General features: G+C 36.9%; 1 protein-coding gene across 1 annotated transcript in view; it reads right to left on the reverse strand.

Moving 5' to 3' along the window:
* Nucleotides 1-1,318: 1,318 nt before the first annotated feature.
* The window catches only part of LOC131800714 (serine-rich adhesin for platelets-like), a 246,346-nt gene continuing 228,904 nt past the window's right edge, over nt 1,319-18,760 (reverse strand). Inside the window, exons 4-7 of the mRNA XM_059118394.1 lie at nt 13,406-13,880; nt 7,169-8,239; nt 1,390-2,214; nt 1,319-1,340 (exon numbers count right to left, since the gene is read on the reverse strand). Of these exons, the coding sequence (XP_058974377.1) occupies nt 1,319-1,340; nt 1,390-2,214; nt 7,169-8,239; nt 13,406-13,880 (2,393 nt within the window). The remainder of the gene's footprint in view (nt 1,341-1,389; nt 2,215-7,168; nt 8,240-13,405; nt 13,881-18,760) is intronic.

Genomic DNA, 18,760 nt, shown 5'->3' on the forward strand with positions numbered 1-18,760 from the left:
AATCCATTGTAAAGTGGACCGAGCCATGCCCAACTGCTGAGAACGGCGTTTTTGGGATGTTCTTGGGGACCTCTCAACACTGGCTCGTACGGCAGCGATATTCTCAGCCGATCGCCTTGGTCGACTTTTATATGGCCTCTTCGGATTAGAAAGAGCCTTACCAGTCGAAAATTTTTCGTATAAACGCTTAATGGTGTTCTTAGAAGGTGCACTTCTCACATTTTTTATACCCTCCACCATACTATGGAGGGTATATTAACTTTGTCATTCCGTTTGTAACTCCTCGAAATACTCATGTCAGACCCAACAAAGTACATATATTCTTGATCAGCGTAAAATTCTAAGTCGATTTAGCGATGTCCGTCTGTCTGTCTGTTTGTCCGTCTGTCTGTCTGTCCGTCTGTCTGTTGTAATCACGCTATCTTTCGAATGAATTGAGATAGATGGCTAAAATTTTGCACACATGTTTATTTTTCCAGTAGGCAGGTTAAGTTCGTAAATGGGCCATGTAGGTCCACGTTTTCATACAGCTCCCGTATAACGGTAACCCCCCTATATTCGGTATTTTGATGATTTTAGCGACGTTATTCACCGGAATTGTTTCAAATTTGGTATTTGAAGTTCTAAATGGATACTACACCCTAAGACTGAAAAGTGTCTGTGCAGGTCCACGTCTTCGTATAGCCCCCATATAACGGCACCTCGCTATGTTCGGTATTTTGATGATTTTAGCGACATTATTCACCGGAATTGTTTAACATTTGGTATTTGAAGTTCGTTATGGGAACTGCAGTCTGTGACAGAAAATTGTCGGTGCGGGTCTAGTTTCGAATTTGAATATGGTAATGGCTTATGACAAACTATGCATATGTATGTCCACGTCGTATAGACCCCAATATAACGGCTATATTCGGTATTTTTAAAATTTTAACAGAATTTTTTAAGGATTTTATTTTTTGAAAATTTCCAAATTCGTTGCAAATGGTGGAGGGTATTGAAAGTTCGGCCCGGCCGAACTTACTGCTTTTTAACTTGTTAATGTTTTAAAAGTACGTTGAGTTTTCACAATTGACTTCTTCTGTTGAATGTAAATTTCAACTATTTCAGAGCGCTCGCGTGGCGTGTATTGGTTCATGGTATAAATCTGCTTGGACTGACGCTTCAAACGCAGTATGTCATTAAGCGATGTGGCATCTCTGTCCAAAGTTATGTCGTTGCCAGATGGGTCCGTCGAATATGGGCAACCCTGTATACCATCTCTAGCCATATGGCTGAGGGTATAAAAGAACGTATACTGAAAATCTTTTAGTAATTTTTTTTAAGGACATTGAGGATCGTGGCTTTGAATTCACAAGAAACTATTTTTAGGGCTCTGACCTATTAACTTACCTTGTTCCAATGTCGACTTTCAAGTTGGCAGCACCATTATCACACATACCAGCGATTGCCACATTATCCTGCAGTTTCTCAGAAATGTCACTGGTTGCTCCATCAACTTCATCACCCAAGTCGTTCCGTTTTGGTGTCACTGACATTTCACAATCACCTAAAAACACCAAAGATGTTGCAGCCAGTGGAATGACACGAGGTGTGTCTGTCAACATAGTTCCGGACATTAACGATGGCGGTCGCAGTTGGGATGAGTTCATGGTCGAGTTGACATTGACAAGGGTATGACGAGGAGTTGGTGTTGCACTGCAGCCATTCTCATTGTCGCCGCCATTGTGATAAACAGTTGTTTGAGATTTGGCTGCGGCAGATGTTGCTGAGAGCGAAAAAGTTGAAGCTGTGGCATTTTTGCACAGCAATGTCCACTGAGAGATATTGTTTGAGGAACGTGTTTTTGTTAGTGCAGAGCCTGGTGAAAAAGGTCCAACTGGTGATTTTTCTTCAGTGCAAGATGATGAGAATGTGGCAGTATCATTATTGTTTACATTGACCTTAACAGTTGATATATTAGGGTGCTTCGTATGACCATTTGTAGAAGTGGATGGCAAGGTGTGGTTTTTATTGTTCTGAAGTGATAATGGGCGATTGAGGTGGTTTCTCTTGAGAGTCAATGATTTCAAGTAGTCGTGTTGTTTGTCATAGGGTAGACTTTGGCACGATCCACATGATTTGGGCCCATTCGAACAAAGCCTGTCTTCAGCTGGCGAGCAGTTGGAGTTTTTGGCAATATGCAGAGTTTTTGAGTGCGAAGATTTTGGGGAATCGCTGAAAAAATGAATGTGGAAGTTTGCAAAAGTGAATGAAAATTAAAAAAAAATTATAAATGAGGAAAACTAAATTATTAATTATGAAAATATAAAAAATCCAAAAAAAATATATATAAATGACCTAAAATAAAAAACAGTGAAATATAAAAAATCAATGGGTTAAAAATTTAAAAATAAAAAAAATCATATATAATGATAAATTAATAATAAAAAATGAAATAATACTACTTAATACAAAAGAAATAATACAAAAAAAAAAATAGTAATATTTACTGTAAATAAGCAATAAATACGTTAATAATATATATTAAAGAGGTACGTAAAAATAATTAAAAAATAAACAAGTTAAAAAGCACTAAGTTCGGCCGGGCCGAACTTTTAATACCCTCCACCATTTGCAACGAATTTGGAAATTTTTAAAAAATAAAATCCTTAAAAAATTCTGTTAAAATTTTAAAAATACCGAATATAGCCGTTATATTGGGGTCTATACGACGTGGACATACATAGGCATTGTTTGTCATAAGCCATTACCATATTCAAATTGGAAACTTGAAATAAACGGTGAATAATGTAGCTAAAATCATCAAAATATCGTATATAAGGAAGTGCCGTTAAATTGCAGCTGTGCAAAGACCTGGACCAGCATAGACAATTTTCTGTCACAGGCTTTAGCATCCACTACGAACTTCAAACACCACATTTCAAACAATTTCGGTGGGTATTGTACCTAAAATCGTCAAAATACCGAATATGGGGAGGTACTGATATATGGGGCCTATACGAAGACCTGGACCCGCACAGACAATTTTCTGTCACAGACTGTACTATTCATTACGAACTTCAAATACCAATTTTGAAACAATTCCGGTGAATAATGTCGCTAAAATCATCAAAATACAGAATATAGGGAGGTACTGATATACGGGGCCTATACGAAGACCTGGACCCGCACAGACAATTTTCTGTCACAGACTGTAGTATTCATTACGAATTTCAAATACCAAATTTGAAACAATTCCGGTGAATAATGTCGCTAAAATCATCAAAATACCGAATATAGGGAGGTACCGTTATATGGGGGCTATACGAAGACGAGGACCTGCACAGACAATTTTCTGTCTTAGGGTGTAGTATCCATTTTGAACTTCAAATACCAAATTTGAAACAATGCCGGTGAAAAATGACCCTAAAATCATCAAAATACCGATTATCCGGAGGTACCGTTATATGGGGGCTATACGAAGACGTGGACCTACATGGCCCATTTACGAACTTAACCTGCCTACTGAAAAAATAAACATGTGTGCAAAATTTTAGCCATCTATCTCAATTCATTCGAAATATAGCGTGATTACAACAGACAGACAGACAGACGGACGGACATCGCTAAATCGACTTAGAATTTTACGCTGATCAAGAATATATAAACTTTGTTGGGTCTGACATGAGTATTTCGAGGAGTTACAAACGGAATGACAAAGTTAATATACCCTCCATAGTATGGTGGAGGGTATAAAAAAAACATATACAAATTAACATAAAAAAAAACAAAAAAAAAAAAAACTAAATTATTACATAAATAAGTGGATAAATAAATATAAATTTTGCCAAAGGGTCCGATTTGGTACATAGAAGTGTGAAATGGCTAAGTTTCAAATGGAAATTCGTGAGTTTGGAAATGTACAAAAAGTACTAAAATGTACTGAATATTGAATAATTTGTATTGGACAAACGGATTGAGCTAGAATTCTGAAATTTGGAATGAGAGTCACAGACTGAGTGCAAAATAGATGTACCAAAGCGTTATTGGAAATTCGAGGTTTAAGGGTACGAAAAGGTCTAACAATGGTACAAAACTTCTAAAATGTTACCATTTGGTATTACGTGAACGGATAGAGCTAAAAATTTGAAATTTGATACGAGAGTCAAAGTTGAAAAGTAATCTTGACATAAGAAGATGGTTTTGAAAATATGTACTAAGTGTGAAAACTGTACTAAATGGTACTACAATTGGAACAGTTTGGTTTAAGGTGGATAGATGAAGCTGGAATTTCGAAATTTTGTATTGGGGCCCCGTTGGTGATGGGTTTGTGATAAAGAGATTTGGAAATGTGTACTACACTTGCACGAAAAGTACTAAATAGTACTATATTTGGTACAATTTGGTATTGGGTGAAGAGGTAGTACTTGAAATCTGAAATTTTGTTATTAGGGTCGCTGCATATGGAGGTGGTTTCAAAAAAGTGTACAGGGTTGCCCATATTCGACGGACCCATCTGGCAACCCCAAACTTTTTGACACATCGCTTAATGACATACCGCGTTTGAAGCGTCAGTTCAAGCAGATTTTTACCATGAACCAATACACGCCACGCGAGCGCTCTGAAATAGTTGAAATTTACATTCAACAGAAGAAGTCAATTGTGAAAACTCAACGTGCTTTTAAAACATTAAAAAATGTGAGAAGTGCGCCTTCTAAGAACACCATTAAGCGTTTATACGAAACATTTTCGACTGGTAAGGCTCTTTCTAATCCGAAGAGGCCATATAAAAGTCGACCAAGGCGATCGGCCGAGAATATCGCTGCCGTACGAGCCAGTGTTGAGAGGTCCCCAAGAACATCCAAAAAACGCCGTTCTCAGCAGTTGGGCATGGCTCGGTCCACTTTACAACGGATTATTCGCATTGATTTGCATTTGTTGCCGTACAAAATTCAATTGACGCAAAGAATGTTGCCTGCGGACAAGCCTCGTCGATTGGAATGGGCCCAAAGAGTCATCGAAATGGCCGAAGATGACGAGCAATTTTGGAACAAAATTATCATGTCCGATGAAGCCCATTTCACATTGAATGGGACCGTAAATAAGCAAAATTGCCATTTTTACGCCACTGAAAATCCTCAGGAGATTCAAGAAGTTCCTCTTCATGACGAAAAAGTCACAGTTTGGTGCGGCGTTAGTGCAAAAACGGTCATTGGGCCGTTTTTCTTCCAAAATGAAAATGGTCATGCTGTTACCATCAATCAGGAGCGTTATCGCGACATGATGACCAATTTTGTGATGCCAATTATTCGTCGAAAGCGTATGAGGCAGTTCTGGTTTCAACAAGACGGCGCTCCACCGCACACAAGTCGCATAACAATCGATTTTCTGAAGAATTTGTTTCCGGGCCGTTTGATGTCGAAAAGTGGTGATTTGGACTGGCCACCGCGTTCGGCCGATTTGACGCCGCCTGACTTCTTCTTGTGGGGATATTTGAAGTCAAAGGTTTAAGTTAACAAGCCAAGGACCGTAGAAGAGCTCAAGGACAACATTCGTGAAGAAATAGCCGCTATTCCGGCCGAAATGTTGGCAAAAACGATGGAAAATTTAGCAAAAAGGGCACAATACGTCATCAACACCCAGAGGCGGCCATTTGAGAGATATCATATTCAAAAATTGATGTAAACAAATCTACTTGGAACAAATTAAATGATTAACATTGCCAACCGCCAAATTTTTATTTTTTTCTTTGATTTAAAAAAAAAAAAAAAAAAAAAAAAACATGGGTCCGTCGAATATGGGCAACCCTGTATAAGGTACACAATTCTCTACTATTCCTTCCGAAAAAGAAAAAAATTGAATAAAAACTAAGACCTTGAAAATCTGAGTATTTCGGTAAGATTTAATAAGTTTCTGAACTAATTGTGCATTTTGAGTACTAAAAAGGCCAAAACACAAACTGTTGTCTTACATAAAAAATTATTAAATATTAATTTTTAATTGTAATAATATTATTTTTAATAATATTATTATTAAAAATTATGATAAAAATTAATTATTATATTTATTTATGTATAATTTTTATTTATTATTTTATATATATTTTTTTATTAATAAATGAAGCTATAACTAGAAATAACTTAAATTAAATAAATATTAAGAACAACAATTTTTTAAATATGTAAATCATTAAAAAAAAACTAAAAACTAATACAGGAGATAAAGGTGGTGAGTATGTGTTTTTGTATTATTAAGCATGTGATGAATTACCATAAATTACATTGTGCATAGCCACATACCATCAAGGGTGGTTGTTAGTATTGCCCCATTTGGAAACCATTGCAAACCAGTTAAGAAGAGATTAAAGCTTTTGTTTGGTTATTGTTTTGGGAGATATATTTCGTTTTTATTGAATATTCTTTTGGTTTTTAATACTTCCTTTTTATTTGTTAATAATTTTTTGTTCTGTTAATATGGTGAGTTTCTTAATAGTTAACATTAGCACTACAGACTCTTGGTTAATCGTGTGTTGTTTCTTCTGCTATCATTTTCTGTTGTCTCTTTTTTATTATTCTTCTTCTTCGTCTTCTTCTTCTTCTCTTGGGCTTAGTCTATGTTATTGTTTAGTTATTTGTTAAACATAATACATTCTACTCTTAGTTGATCCATAAAAGTTCAGGTGTTCGGAAAATGTTTAATTTGAATTATTTTTTTAGGTTATGTTTTTTGTTTTCATTTTAAATATGTCTTGCCAAGCAGTCTTCTTCTTCTTAAACAAACACAAAGTGGTGAAATTCATTTGTTGTTATTCTCATTTTTTTTTTGGTATTTTTTTTTTTTGTGGGGAAAAGTTTTCTATAAACATTTAATAGTATTAGTAGGTTTTTTTTTCTTGCTGTTTTGGTATTTCAACACTTAAATTAACATTTTTTTTTTGAGTATTTTTGGGTATTTTTCTCTTTGTTTAAAAAAAAATGTGGGAATCACTACAAGTTTTTCTTTTATTTGCTTTTTTTTTGTAATTTTTATTAATATTATCAATAGGTTAGCTAAATTTTTAACCACCACTGTAAATTGGTGTGTGTGTGTGTGTATGTGTGAGTTGTGAATTCAAATTCAGTTAATTGGATTCTCAAAAAACTTGTTAGTCGTACAAATTTTGCTGGTGTATAAATTCTTCCCTCAATACCTTCCACGATTTGTGCTTCGGGTGCGCCGATACATATCATTGTAATCGTTGCGATAATCTGGCTGCGCATCAGGTGGTGTCATCTCATCCCTCGATGATCCACGATCATGGGATCCACGTTCCAGCGAATAGTGTGACTCATTGGGACTATGGGTTCTGCGCAGCGACCGTTGCTGTTTCAAAGAATTCGAGCTGACATGTTCATAGATCCGACCATCGTTATTCATAAAATTCAATTCCGAATTGCCACCCGAATTAATCGTCTCGCGATTGCGCATAATGGGCATGTCATAATCTCCGCCGCCACCTCCACTGCTGCCTCCGCCAGCACTATCACCTCTACGGAATTCCATAATCGGTGAACGATCCAAGCTCTTGCGCATTAGGTCATAGGTCATTTCATGATCACACAATCGTGTGCCATAATTCTGGGGACTGGTGGTTTGCCGGGGCACACTCAAATTATTGCAAGACGATCCCGACGACTGTGGTGATCGTGTATTACGAGAACCTCCACCACTTCCTCCTCCGCCACCCTCAACTGGTGAGGATCGACGCATTCTCTGCTGATGATTCCTTTCCGATGACTCGGCGGCCGCCTGCAAATAACGCATTGCCGCCGCATTCAAATTATTATTGCTCACCACCGCCTCCCTGTAGTCATCATCAAAGGAACGTGATTTATCAAAATCCAATCTCATCGCAGCATCGCGATTTAACACCCCTGCACTGCCTAGCAGCGAGTTATTGCTGTGCTGGGCCTTCATGGCATTCGTCTGTGAATTGTAATTGCAATAATCAAAATCGAATGAACGACTTTTATCAATATCGTTTTGTCGCACAATTTTCGCACCACCTCCATTTGTCGGACCCAATAGAATTGATTGGGATTTTCCGGTAGTTCGTATTGTGGGTGGAAAATTATTTGTCGGCCCCATCGAAGCCATTTGATTATTGCGCAGATTGGCCTGTTGATAAATGGGTGGCTGATTCGAATTGGCATGTGGCTGGCCAACACAAACGATCATCTTGTGAGCTCGATTCGGTGAACGTTCGGTCAGTTGGAGGGATCTGCAAAAAGAGAGATGGAGAGAGAGAGAGAAAGAGGTGGGTTAGTTGCAAATAGAAAAAAAGTTAAAAAAAAATCAGTCGGTTTTGCCGACAGATGTATACCCCATCCTTGAGCTATGATTATTCTAACTGTTGACCCTAAGGGGGGTTCCGAAGCAGTTGGCCAATATTGTTCAATTCGTATATGACCTAAGACTGATATAAATATTACAACGCGCCATATTTTAACTATATCGTGTACTTCCTATACTTTATATGAGATATGTGCAAATTTTTTGGAAAATGTGGAAATATGAGTGAAGTACCAGACATAGCGGACCACTTCAGCTAATACAGATAAAATACAGGTATGTGCAAATTTTAAATTATACGAAATCATAAATTTCGATAAATAACATATTAATATCAGATTTCTGGATAAGAAAAATATTTAGATATAGCAAGTTGTATAGAATCCCCGAGTTGTTTCACAGGTTATTACAGATGTAAGTATTGAAAATTGTGACCCTTTGTGGGTGAGGTACCAGAAGGTGTTGGCAGATACCTATCATCTTCACAACAGATTTTGCGTTAGCAAAAATGTTTGGATTTGTGAAATTTGAAGATGGGGGAAATACCAAAAGAAGTGGACCGATTTATCCCATTTTCTGAGAAGATTTTGTGTTAGTAAAAATAATGGCATGTGTGAAATTTGTCGAGAACCGGATGCTTATTTTGGATTTTATGGTTTTATGACTCTCTGTGGGGGCGGTACCAGAAGGAATGGTCCGATTTTTACCACCTTTATAACGTATCTTGTGTTGAAGGAAATATTGAGATATACCAAGTCTTGAATGAAATCGGATGTTAATTTCGAATATTATGAGCTTCATGGATATTCAAAAATTTGAGCCTTTGTGGGGGAGGTGCCAGAAGGAGTGGATCGATATATTCCATCTACGCAACAGATCTTTTGTTAGTGGAAATAATAGGATGTGTAAAATATAAAGAAAACCTAATGCTTATCTGCGATTTTATAAACGTTTTGGTAATTCAAAACTTTGACCTTTTTGTGGGGGAGCTACCAAAAGGAATGGTCCGATCTTAAAGTCTTTTAACAGATCCTGTGTTGATAGAAATATTCAGATGTGGCAAGTCTAAATGGAATTCGATGTTAATTTCGCGTTTTATGAGCTAAATGGATAATCAAAATTTCGACCCTTTGTGGGGAAGGTACCAGAAGAAGTGGACCGATATAATCCATCTTAACACCAGATCTTAGGTTTGTAAAAATATTGGGATCTGTGAAATTTTAAGACAATCGTACTCTTACATCACATTTCCAAATTTTTACCCTATATGGGGGACGCACTTGATGGAGTGGACCGATATTAGCAATTTTTGCACCTGACCTAGAACTGACGCAAATATTAGGATTTGAAAAGTTGGAGCAAAATCGGATTATTTCTTCTCTTTCTTTGTTTTTTTTTGTTTAAAAATTTCGAACTTTTGTGGGTGTGGTACCAGGTGGTACCATCTGTGAAATTTGAAGACAATCGGACTCTAAGATCACATTTTATAAGAGTCGTAATTATTCAAAATGTTGACCCTTTGTGGGGGAGGTACCAGAAGAAGTGGACCGATATTGTCCATTTTCACACCTGAAGTAGCACTGACGCAAATATTAGGATTTGCAAGATTGGAGCAAAATCGAATCACCGTTTCTATTTCTGTGAAAAAAAAAAATATTTTTTTGAAAATTTCGAACTTTTGTGGGGGAGGTACCAGAAAGAGTGGACCAATGTATTCCATCTTAAAACCAGAACTTGGGTTGATAAAAATATTGGGATGTGTGAAATTTGAAGACAATCGGACTCTTACATTAAATTTTATAAGAGTTGTAATTATTCAAAATTTTGACCGTTTGTGGGAGAGGTACTTGATGGAGTGGACCGATATTGTCCATTTTCGCACCTGACCTAGAACTGACGCAAATATTAGGATTTGCAAAGTTGGAGCAAAATCGAATTATCCTTTCAATTTCTGTGCAATAAATTATTTTCTTTGAAAATTTTGACATTTTGTATGGGAGGTACTAGAAGGAGGGGGCCGATATTGCCCATCTCCGAACTCGATCTAAGTTTGACAAAAATATTACGATGTACCAAATGCGATACTCCCTTCGAGAGTTGTCGTGAGCACCAGCCAGAGAGTCAGATGGACAGACCGATGGATATCGCTAGATCGACTCCAAATGTCCTGAAACAGATTTAGTACAAAGAGACTTAGGGTCTAAAAATGAGTCACGCTTTGGTCGCATCAAATGATATATCCTCATTAGCCAAATGACTGAGGGTATAGAAATGTGTAGGACACTTTAGTACCTTTTTGTACGATTTTCCCAAAACCACAATATGTATCGTAAAAATCTTTCCACATCTAAACCTGGAGTGAGCCTCACATAAAATTTTAAAATATCCGCTTCGCTTTATAAAAGAGTTAAGCGATTTTGTTTCAATTAAAATTTCAATTATCTACTGCAGGAGTAGGATCAACGTAAAATGTCTAGCTCTAACAGATTGCACAAAGTGAATACTCTTTTTACCCCTCTGAACGATGACTGACAGAATGTCTAAGTTTAAACTTTTTTCCAAATTTTGATAGTATTGATGTGTCATTTAGTACTTTTTGTATTTCAAAAAATCGGGCGTATTCCACCCAATAATGGCCAATATTTAATATTTATACCCTACAACACTATGTGTTGGGGGTATTATAAGTTTGATTGGGCCAGAATTTATGTAACACCTCGAAATATTGATTTCCCATATAGGAAAGTATATATGGATCTTCCTAGCTCGCCGAGCTGAGTCGATCTAGCTATGTATGTCCGTCCGTCCGTCTGTCCGTCGGTCCATGTTAATTTGTAATCACTCTACAGGTCGCAATTATGGCCCGACCTTCACGAAATTTAGAATGGAGGTGGGGCTTAGGTCAGAATAGAACCCTATTTCTTTTGGAGATGATCGCATAATATTTAGGGGTTGAAATGGACCAAATACTGAAAAAATGTCGGATTTTGCAGTAGCTATACAGGTCGCAATTATAGAACAATCGACGCGGAATTTCGCATGTAGCTAGAGTTTAGGGCGGAGAAGAAGCCTACCAATTTGGGTGGTCATCGGATAATATTTAGCGGGTAAAATATACCATATCTTTTGTGTTGAAAAAATTCAAAATTTTTCATGAAACCGCGAATATTTTAAATACCGGCGAAATCACAAAGCCATGACAAGGTTACTTCTGACCTTTACATTGATTTTAACATCCAACAAGTCGGATATATAGCAAAATATGTGCGATATATATGTCTATCAAAGGAGATATGCTTGAAAGATCTCTTATATGTCGAGAACGGCTGAACTGATTTCGACAGTTCTCATTAATTCAGAATGGCCTCTTGGCAGGAAAGAAAAAACGTCTAAAAAATCGAATAAAAATATCTCTATGAAGATGAAAATATTGATTTTTTTAAATTTTCTCATATTTTTTCAATTTTGTCAACATGTGGTAATATTTCTACAGCTAACAAAACTAAGTAGTTAGGATTACAGGATATCATATACAGATCGCATTTATGGCCCGATCCTTACGAAATTTTGCATGGGGATAAGATGAGGGTCAGAATAGAAGTCTACTCTTTTTGGAGATGATCGCCATATATTTAGGGGTTGAAATGGACCAAAAAACTGCAAAATTGTCAGTAGGTCGTAATTATCGCCCGATCCTCAGGCACATTTGAATGGGGGTTACAGGACATTGCAAAAGCCAAGCAGTTTTGGATGGCCATCCAAAAATATTCAATGTGTGAAATAGTTTGCTAACTTTTGTAGACAAAATACGAAAATGTCTATTCCAGTGACTTTTTGGAGAATTCACAAATAACGCTGATTTCTTTGAAGAATATAGTCAAATGTCTGTATCTCATATAGATGCGTTTCAGTCAAAAACCAATAATAAATGTTAATCTTTTGCCACTTCTGGGAGATTATAGGTCTTTGGGAAATATTGGTTCCAGATCTAGGAAAAACATTTAAATTAGTTTAAGTTGCCATTATTCAAAAATTAGAGAACGAAACCTGATGGTTTTCCTTTATTATTTGTCACAATATCTTGTGGAATTCTTTCGAGTATCTCGCCTATATAAACTGTATCGTTTATTATAGTGTTGTAGGGTATTCAACGGTCGGCCCCGCTCGACTGTAGCCTTTGCTTACTTGTTTTAAATATAACGATGACATTTAAAAAAATATATATGTACCATATTGTCTCATTTAGTACTTTTGGTACCCTTAAAGTACGAATGAATAAAAGCATCGCCATACTTCAACCCATAGGCCAAGAATGACCTTCGTACTAGGCAAAATTCTAACTTTTCCGATCATTCAATTACAATTTAGTACTTTTTGCACCCTAATTGTACTAATTTCCGAAAAATCTCATACTCTTACACCTGTATACTTCGTACCCTCATTTTCTAAAAATACGTTGCATACTTGAGAGGTCCTCTTAAAAGGGCCTAATGGGCTTAGTTGCAAAATATACCATTTTCATAAATTTCCGCTGGATTGTGACTTACTTCATTGCCAAGGTTGACCTTAAAACAAGATTTTAATCATTAAATCCCTTCCGATCGCTCAATATCAATAATGTACCATTCAGTACATTTTGTTCCCTTCAATAACCTAGATATCCAAAATCATCGCTTCACTGTACCATTTTATGCAACATTTTGAGTTTGCAATTTTTCCCGGCCGTTTTTTACGACTAGGGCCCATTTCAGTATTTTTCGCACGCTTGAAGTACGAGTTTCCGAATATACAAATTTTTTATCCAATGGTGGCTTATGCCTTATTGATCACATTATCACAGAGAATTATCCCATTTGTCCCTTTTGGTACTTTTACGAGGGATCCGTGAGAAATTTCCAAAGATTTTGATTTCTTGATATCTACCTATCTATTTCTATGTTTTTATGTCTGTTTTCATTTACCTATCCACTTACATATAAATCTATCTCACTACAAATAATAATTGTGTACTATTTTGTACCGTTTAGTACATTTCTTCACTTTAAGTAAAAATCTCCAAAAATCGATCTTATTTAACAAAGCACACCTCACTCACCTTGATCTTCGAATGCGATGTTCCTCCGCCTGTTTGGCATTGCGACTAACCGATCTCCGATACTGCGCACTACCAACAACATTCAGACCATTACCTCCACCAACGCCAATGCCATGATTATCATGTTCCCGGCCACTGTAACTTGAACTCGATGAGCTACGTGAAATATTCACTTTTTCATGTTTACGTTCCAGGGTATTGCTACGTGAACTGGAATTTTGACGCGAACCCATCAACGAGATCTGCGATCCCTTACGGCGACGATCTTCCGGTGTTAGTGAACGTGATTCGGGTGTTAGTGAGCGCTGTTTGCGTAAACTACTCGACGAACTGTGTGATTCATTGCGATCAGGTGTCAGCGAACGCTGGCGTTGCGATTTAAAAGGCGACGTAGACGGATGATAACTGTTGGTGTTGAGAAATTCCGAGGAGCCGGCATCATCGTCCTCATTGTCCAACTCATCGTTAGAGAGATCTGGAAAAAAAGGAGGAAGAAAAAATTTAAAAAAAATTTTGATGAGTGAAAACCAATGATGAAATTTTTGGATAAACTTTTTTGTCAAAAATTAGTTTTGAGTTTTTTTCTAATCCGTTTAATTTACAACATAAGCAACTCCATGATAATATTCGATTTTCTCATTTAGCTTAGAAAAGTACAAAAATGTTCGTAATTTTATCGCATTTTTCATTCGTTGCCAGATTATTACAAACTCCAGCGTTAATTTTTGAAATCTCCTTGCTTTATGAAGTGACCTTGCTCTCCTACATTGAAATAACAAATATCACTTTACTCTAATTGGAGAAAAAATATTTTCCTTGATTTTGCCACAGCCAGCCAGGGATGGACATTTTAAAATGTTAAGATCAACTTTTTTTTCAAAAGAAAAAAAACCTCTTAGGAACTTCCAAAGATCCTTCTACTATCAAAATTCTTTCCATGGAAGACCTCTTTAAGATCTTCTACCCATTGAAGACTTTCGCATGGTCATCAGGCAATAGAATATGTTCGCAAGGGCCCTTTTAAAGGTCTTCCATCCTTCAAGGAACGTTCAAATGTCTTTGATTTACAGGGAAGCTTCTAAAATACTTCTGTTTACAAAAGATCTTCTTAAGGTCTTTGTGATCATGAGAGATCTTCTCATCGTTCTTTGTCCATGGTCTTTCGTCCACAGAAGTCCTCTTAAGGTCTCCCTGTCCGTAGAAGCCCTTCTCATATGCTTTTGTCTATGGAATACCATTTGAAGACCTCCTGACCCTCAAGGATATTTTCAAGGACTTCTGTTCATAGGAAACCTTCTAAAGATCGTGTGTCAATAGAAGTCCTTCTGAGGACCTCCGTCCATGAAAAATCTCCTCATGGTATTTTATTCATGGAATACCTTTTCAAGGCCATCTGTTTACAGAAGACCTCCTACGTTTTCTCTGCCAATAGAAGAACTTCTTATTACTTTTTGACAAAAGAACCCTTTTCAAGGATTTCTGTGCCAAGAAAACAGTCTTCTTCAAATAACCTCTGCTCATAGAAGATCTTCGAAAGATTCCTTAGAACATCTTCTCAGGGTCTTCTATCCACAAAAGACCTTCTTAAGATCCTCTGTTAATAGAAGACCTTCTCAGGACTGTATATCCATGGAAGACTTTTTAAAATCCCTCTCTTCATAGAAGACCTTCTAATGGTACTCTGTCCATTGAAACCCTTTTGAGGGTTTTCTGTTCTTGGAAGATCCTTTTAAAGGTGTTTTGTCGACAGAACACTTCCTAAGGCTCCTCTGTCAATAGAAGACCTTCTTAAGGATCTCTTTCTATAGAGGGCTTTCTAAAGGTCCTCTATCAATAGGAAAACTTCTGTCCATGGAATGTATTCTAACGATCGTCTTTTTGAAGATGGCCTCCAGAAGGCCCTCTATACATACTACAAAGGTTCATCTGTCAATAGAAGACTTTCTCAGGAGCTTATATCCATAGAAAACTTTCTAATAGTCCTCTCGTAGTATAAGACCTTCTAAAGGTTCTATGTCTATAGAAGACCTTTTTAGGGCATTCTGTCCTTGGAAGATCTTCTCTATACAATCTTCTTTCAAGATCTTCTGTCCACAAAACACTTCTTAAGGCTCCTCTGTCTATAGAATACATCTCCATGACATTCTGTTTATAAATTATCTTCTCCTCCATAGAAAACTTTCTGATTTCCTTTTCTCGCTGGAAGATCTTCTAAATGTCGCCTTTTCGTAGAAGACCTACTAAAGATCATATTTTTATAGGGGTCCATCCGAAGGCCTTCTGTAAGGCCTTTTCAAGGTCTTCTGTCAACAGAAGACCTCCTGAGGCTTCTTCGTCAATAGAAGACATTCCAATGGTCTTCTCTTCATAGAAGAAATTCTTAGGGACCTCTTTTAGAAGAAATTCTAGAGGACCATCTTAAGACCCTCTACCATAGAAGATCTTTCTCTGTCCTTAGAAGACATTTTTAAGGGCATATATTCACAGGACTTTCTACGTTTCCCTGTCAATAGAAGAACTTTTCTGCCCATAGAAAACCTCTATCCTCTGTTCATAGACGGCCTTTAAAAAGATTCTGTTCATAATGGATCCTGAGAAGACCTTCTCAGGGTCCTATAACCTTCTTGAGAGGTTATTATATGGACAGAGGTCTTTAGAATACTTTCCCAAAGACTTTTGTCCATAGAATACCCTCTTATGATTTTCCTCTGAAGGTCTGTGGACAAAATATATCTTCTTTCCTTGCCATTGAAAACATTTTCTAGTTCCTCTGTACATAAAATATTCACAGGACTTCGTACGATTCCTCTGTCAATATAAGAACCTTTCTGCCCATAGAAAACCATTATCCTCAGTTCATAGACGGCCTTTAAACAGATTCTGTTCATAAAAAATCCTGAGAAGACCTTCTCAGGGTCCTCTAACCTTCGAGAGGTTATTCTAAGGACAGAAGTCTTAAGAATACTTTCCCAAAGACTTTTGTCCATAGAATATCCTCTTATGATTTTCCTCCTAAGGACTACCTTCTGAAGGTTTGTGGACGAAATATCTCTTCTTTTCTTGCCTTTGAAAACATTTTCTAGTTCTTCTGTCCATAAAATATTCACAGGACTCTTAAGAATACTTTCCCAAAAACTTTTGTCCATAGAATACCCTCTCGTGATTTTCCTCCTAAGGACTACCTTCTGAAGGTCCGTGGACAAAATATCTCTTCTTTTCTTGCCTTTGAAAACATTTTCTAGTTCTTCTGTCCATAAAATACCATATCAAGGTCTTCGATCCGTAGAATCCCTTCCAAAGGCCAAAGAAGATCTGCTTGAGAACAATGACATGTTTCAACGAATTTCCATCCCTGCAGCTTTAGCAGTAGCAATATTTGCAATAGAAACTTCGTCCTCCTCTTCCCTCCTAAGTTTCTGTTATCAAATTGGTTGCAGATTTATTGTCATCCAGATATGAGATTTTATAAAAACCAACAGAAAAAAAGTTATATGGACTTTTTGATACAGTTCGAGTGGGTCGGCCAGGGGGGTTGGCTGGTGAATGGACCTTGTGTGCTGGCTGAGTGTGGCGAAAAAAAAAACCCCCAACGAAAAGAATATCAAATCCTTTGCCTGGGTCATGGCGACGAACATGAAAAAGCTGAGTAAATAAATCTAAGCCAAAATCGCAGTGTACAATTTTCGTTGTTTTTTTTGAAAATTTGTTGAGCAAACTTTACATTTGTCATGAAAACTTTGTGAGCGTTACAACACAGCATTTGGGGGGAGGGGTGTTGGTGGAGGGAGAGAATTTTGAATCAAGTCAAGTTTGTAAAATTAATACCAGTGCTGGTTGCAATGCGATAGCAGCGAAAAAAGAGTGGACACTTAAAGTAATACAATGTAATAAGTAAACTGTGGAAATGCAATTCCAAAAAAGTCACAGAGTTACGAAAAATGTGTGGTATGTATGTATGTGTGAGAGTGCTAATGTAAAAATAATAAAATAATTTTAGTGCATTGGATAAGCGGAATGGTGTTATGTGATTATGAAGAGCTGTTAGAGTGCAACGCAACATTTCGTGATTTGGGAAAATTAGATTTTAGAAATTAGATATTTACAGAAAAGGACAATCGTTTAAAAATAATTTTGAGAAGAGTTTTAAGCACTTTTAATATAAAAAGCAAGTTGGACAATTTGTTATTCAGCTAGGATTCTCAAAATTTGCCGAAGATAAGAAAAATTTTTTTCATATAATTTCCACTTTAAATATAAATTTGAAATGTATTTTTTTAACTATTTAACCAAGATGTACAGGATGAGATGAAAAAGCTGCAACCAAATTCAGACCTCTGTCATTTCTAAGCCACTCGTCCGACAGCTGTTAAAATTATTCCAGTGACAGCTCATTATATTGTTTACAAGCGTACAAAAGCATTTTGGTGAGAATTTTCCAAAAAAAAAATTTATTCGTGATGGAATTCAAGCGTGATAGTGTGATTTCTTTATATTTGGCTGGAAAACCGAAAGTGGGTATCGTTAGGGCACTCCAGCATTTAAATGTGAATAAATCTTGTGTGTCCCGTAGCATCGCCCGTTACCGTGATACCGGTGGCGCAGCCCGTCGTCAAGGAAGTGGACAGAAGAAAACAGCAACATCAGCAGAAATGGTTCGAAAAGTAAAGAAGCGACTTGATCAAAACCCGCGTCGCAGTGGCCAAAAAATGGCTCGTGAGCTGAACATATCGCAATATTCCATTCGCAAATATTGAAAAATAAGCTCGGGGTGAATCCATTAAAATTCCAACAAGTTAAAAAGCCGTAAGTTCGACCGTGCCGAGCTTTGAATTCCCTCCACTGTTTGGAACGAATATGGACATTTTCAAAAAAATAAAATTCGTTAAAAATTCTGTTAAAATCTTAAAAATACCGAATACAACCGTTACATTGGGGTCTATACGACGTAGACCTACATAGACCTTGTTTGTCATAAGCCATTGCCATATTCAAATTCGAAACATGAAATAAACGGCGAATAATGTAGCTAAAATCATCAAAATACCATATATAGGGAGGTACAGTTATATCGGAGCTATACGTAGACCTGGACCTGCATAGACAATTGTCCGTCACAGGCTTCAGCTTCCATTACGAACTTTAAATACGACATCGCAAACAATTTCGGTGAGTGTTGTACCTAAATTCGTCAAAATACCGAATATAGGGAGGTACGGATATATAGGGCCTATACGAAGAAATGGACCTGCAAAGACAATTTTCTGTCACAGACTGTAGTTCCCTATACGAACTCTATAACGTAATTTGAAACTACTCTTGTGAGTAATGTCTCTAAAATCATCTTAATACCGACTA

Source organism: Musca domestica, unplaced genomic scaffold, assembly GCF_030504385.1.
Source record: "Musca domestica strain aabys unplaced genomic scaffold, Musca_domestica.polishedcontigs.V.1.1 124, whole genome shotgun sequence".
Lineage (NCBI taxonomy): Eukaryota > Metazoa > Arthropoda > Insecta > Diptera > Muscidae > Musca > Musca domestica.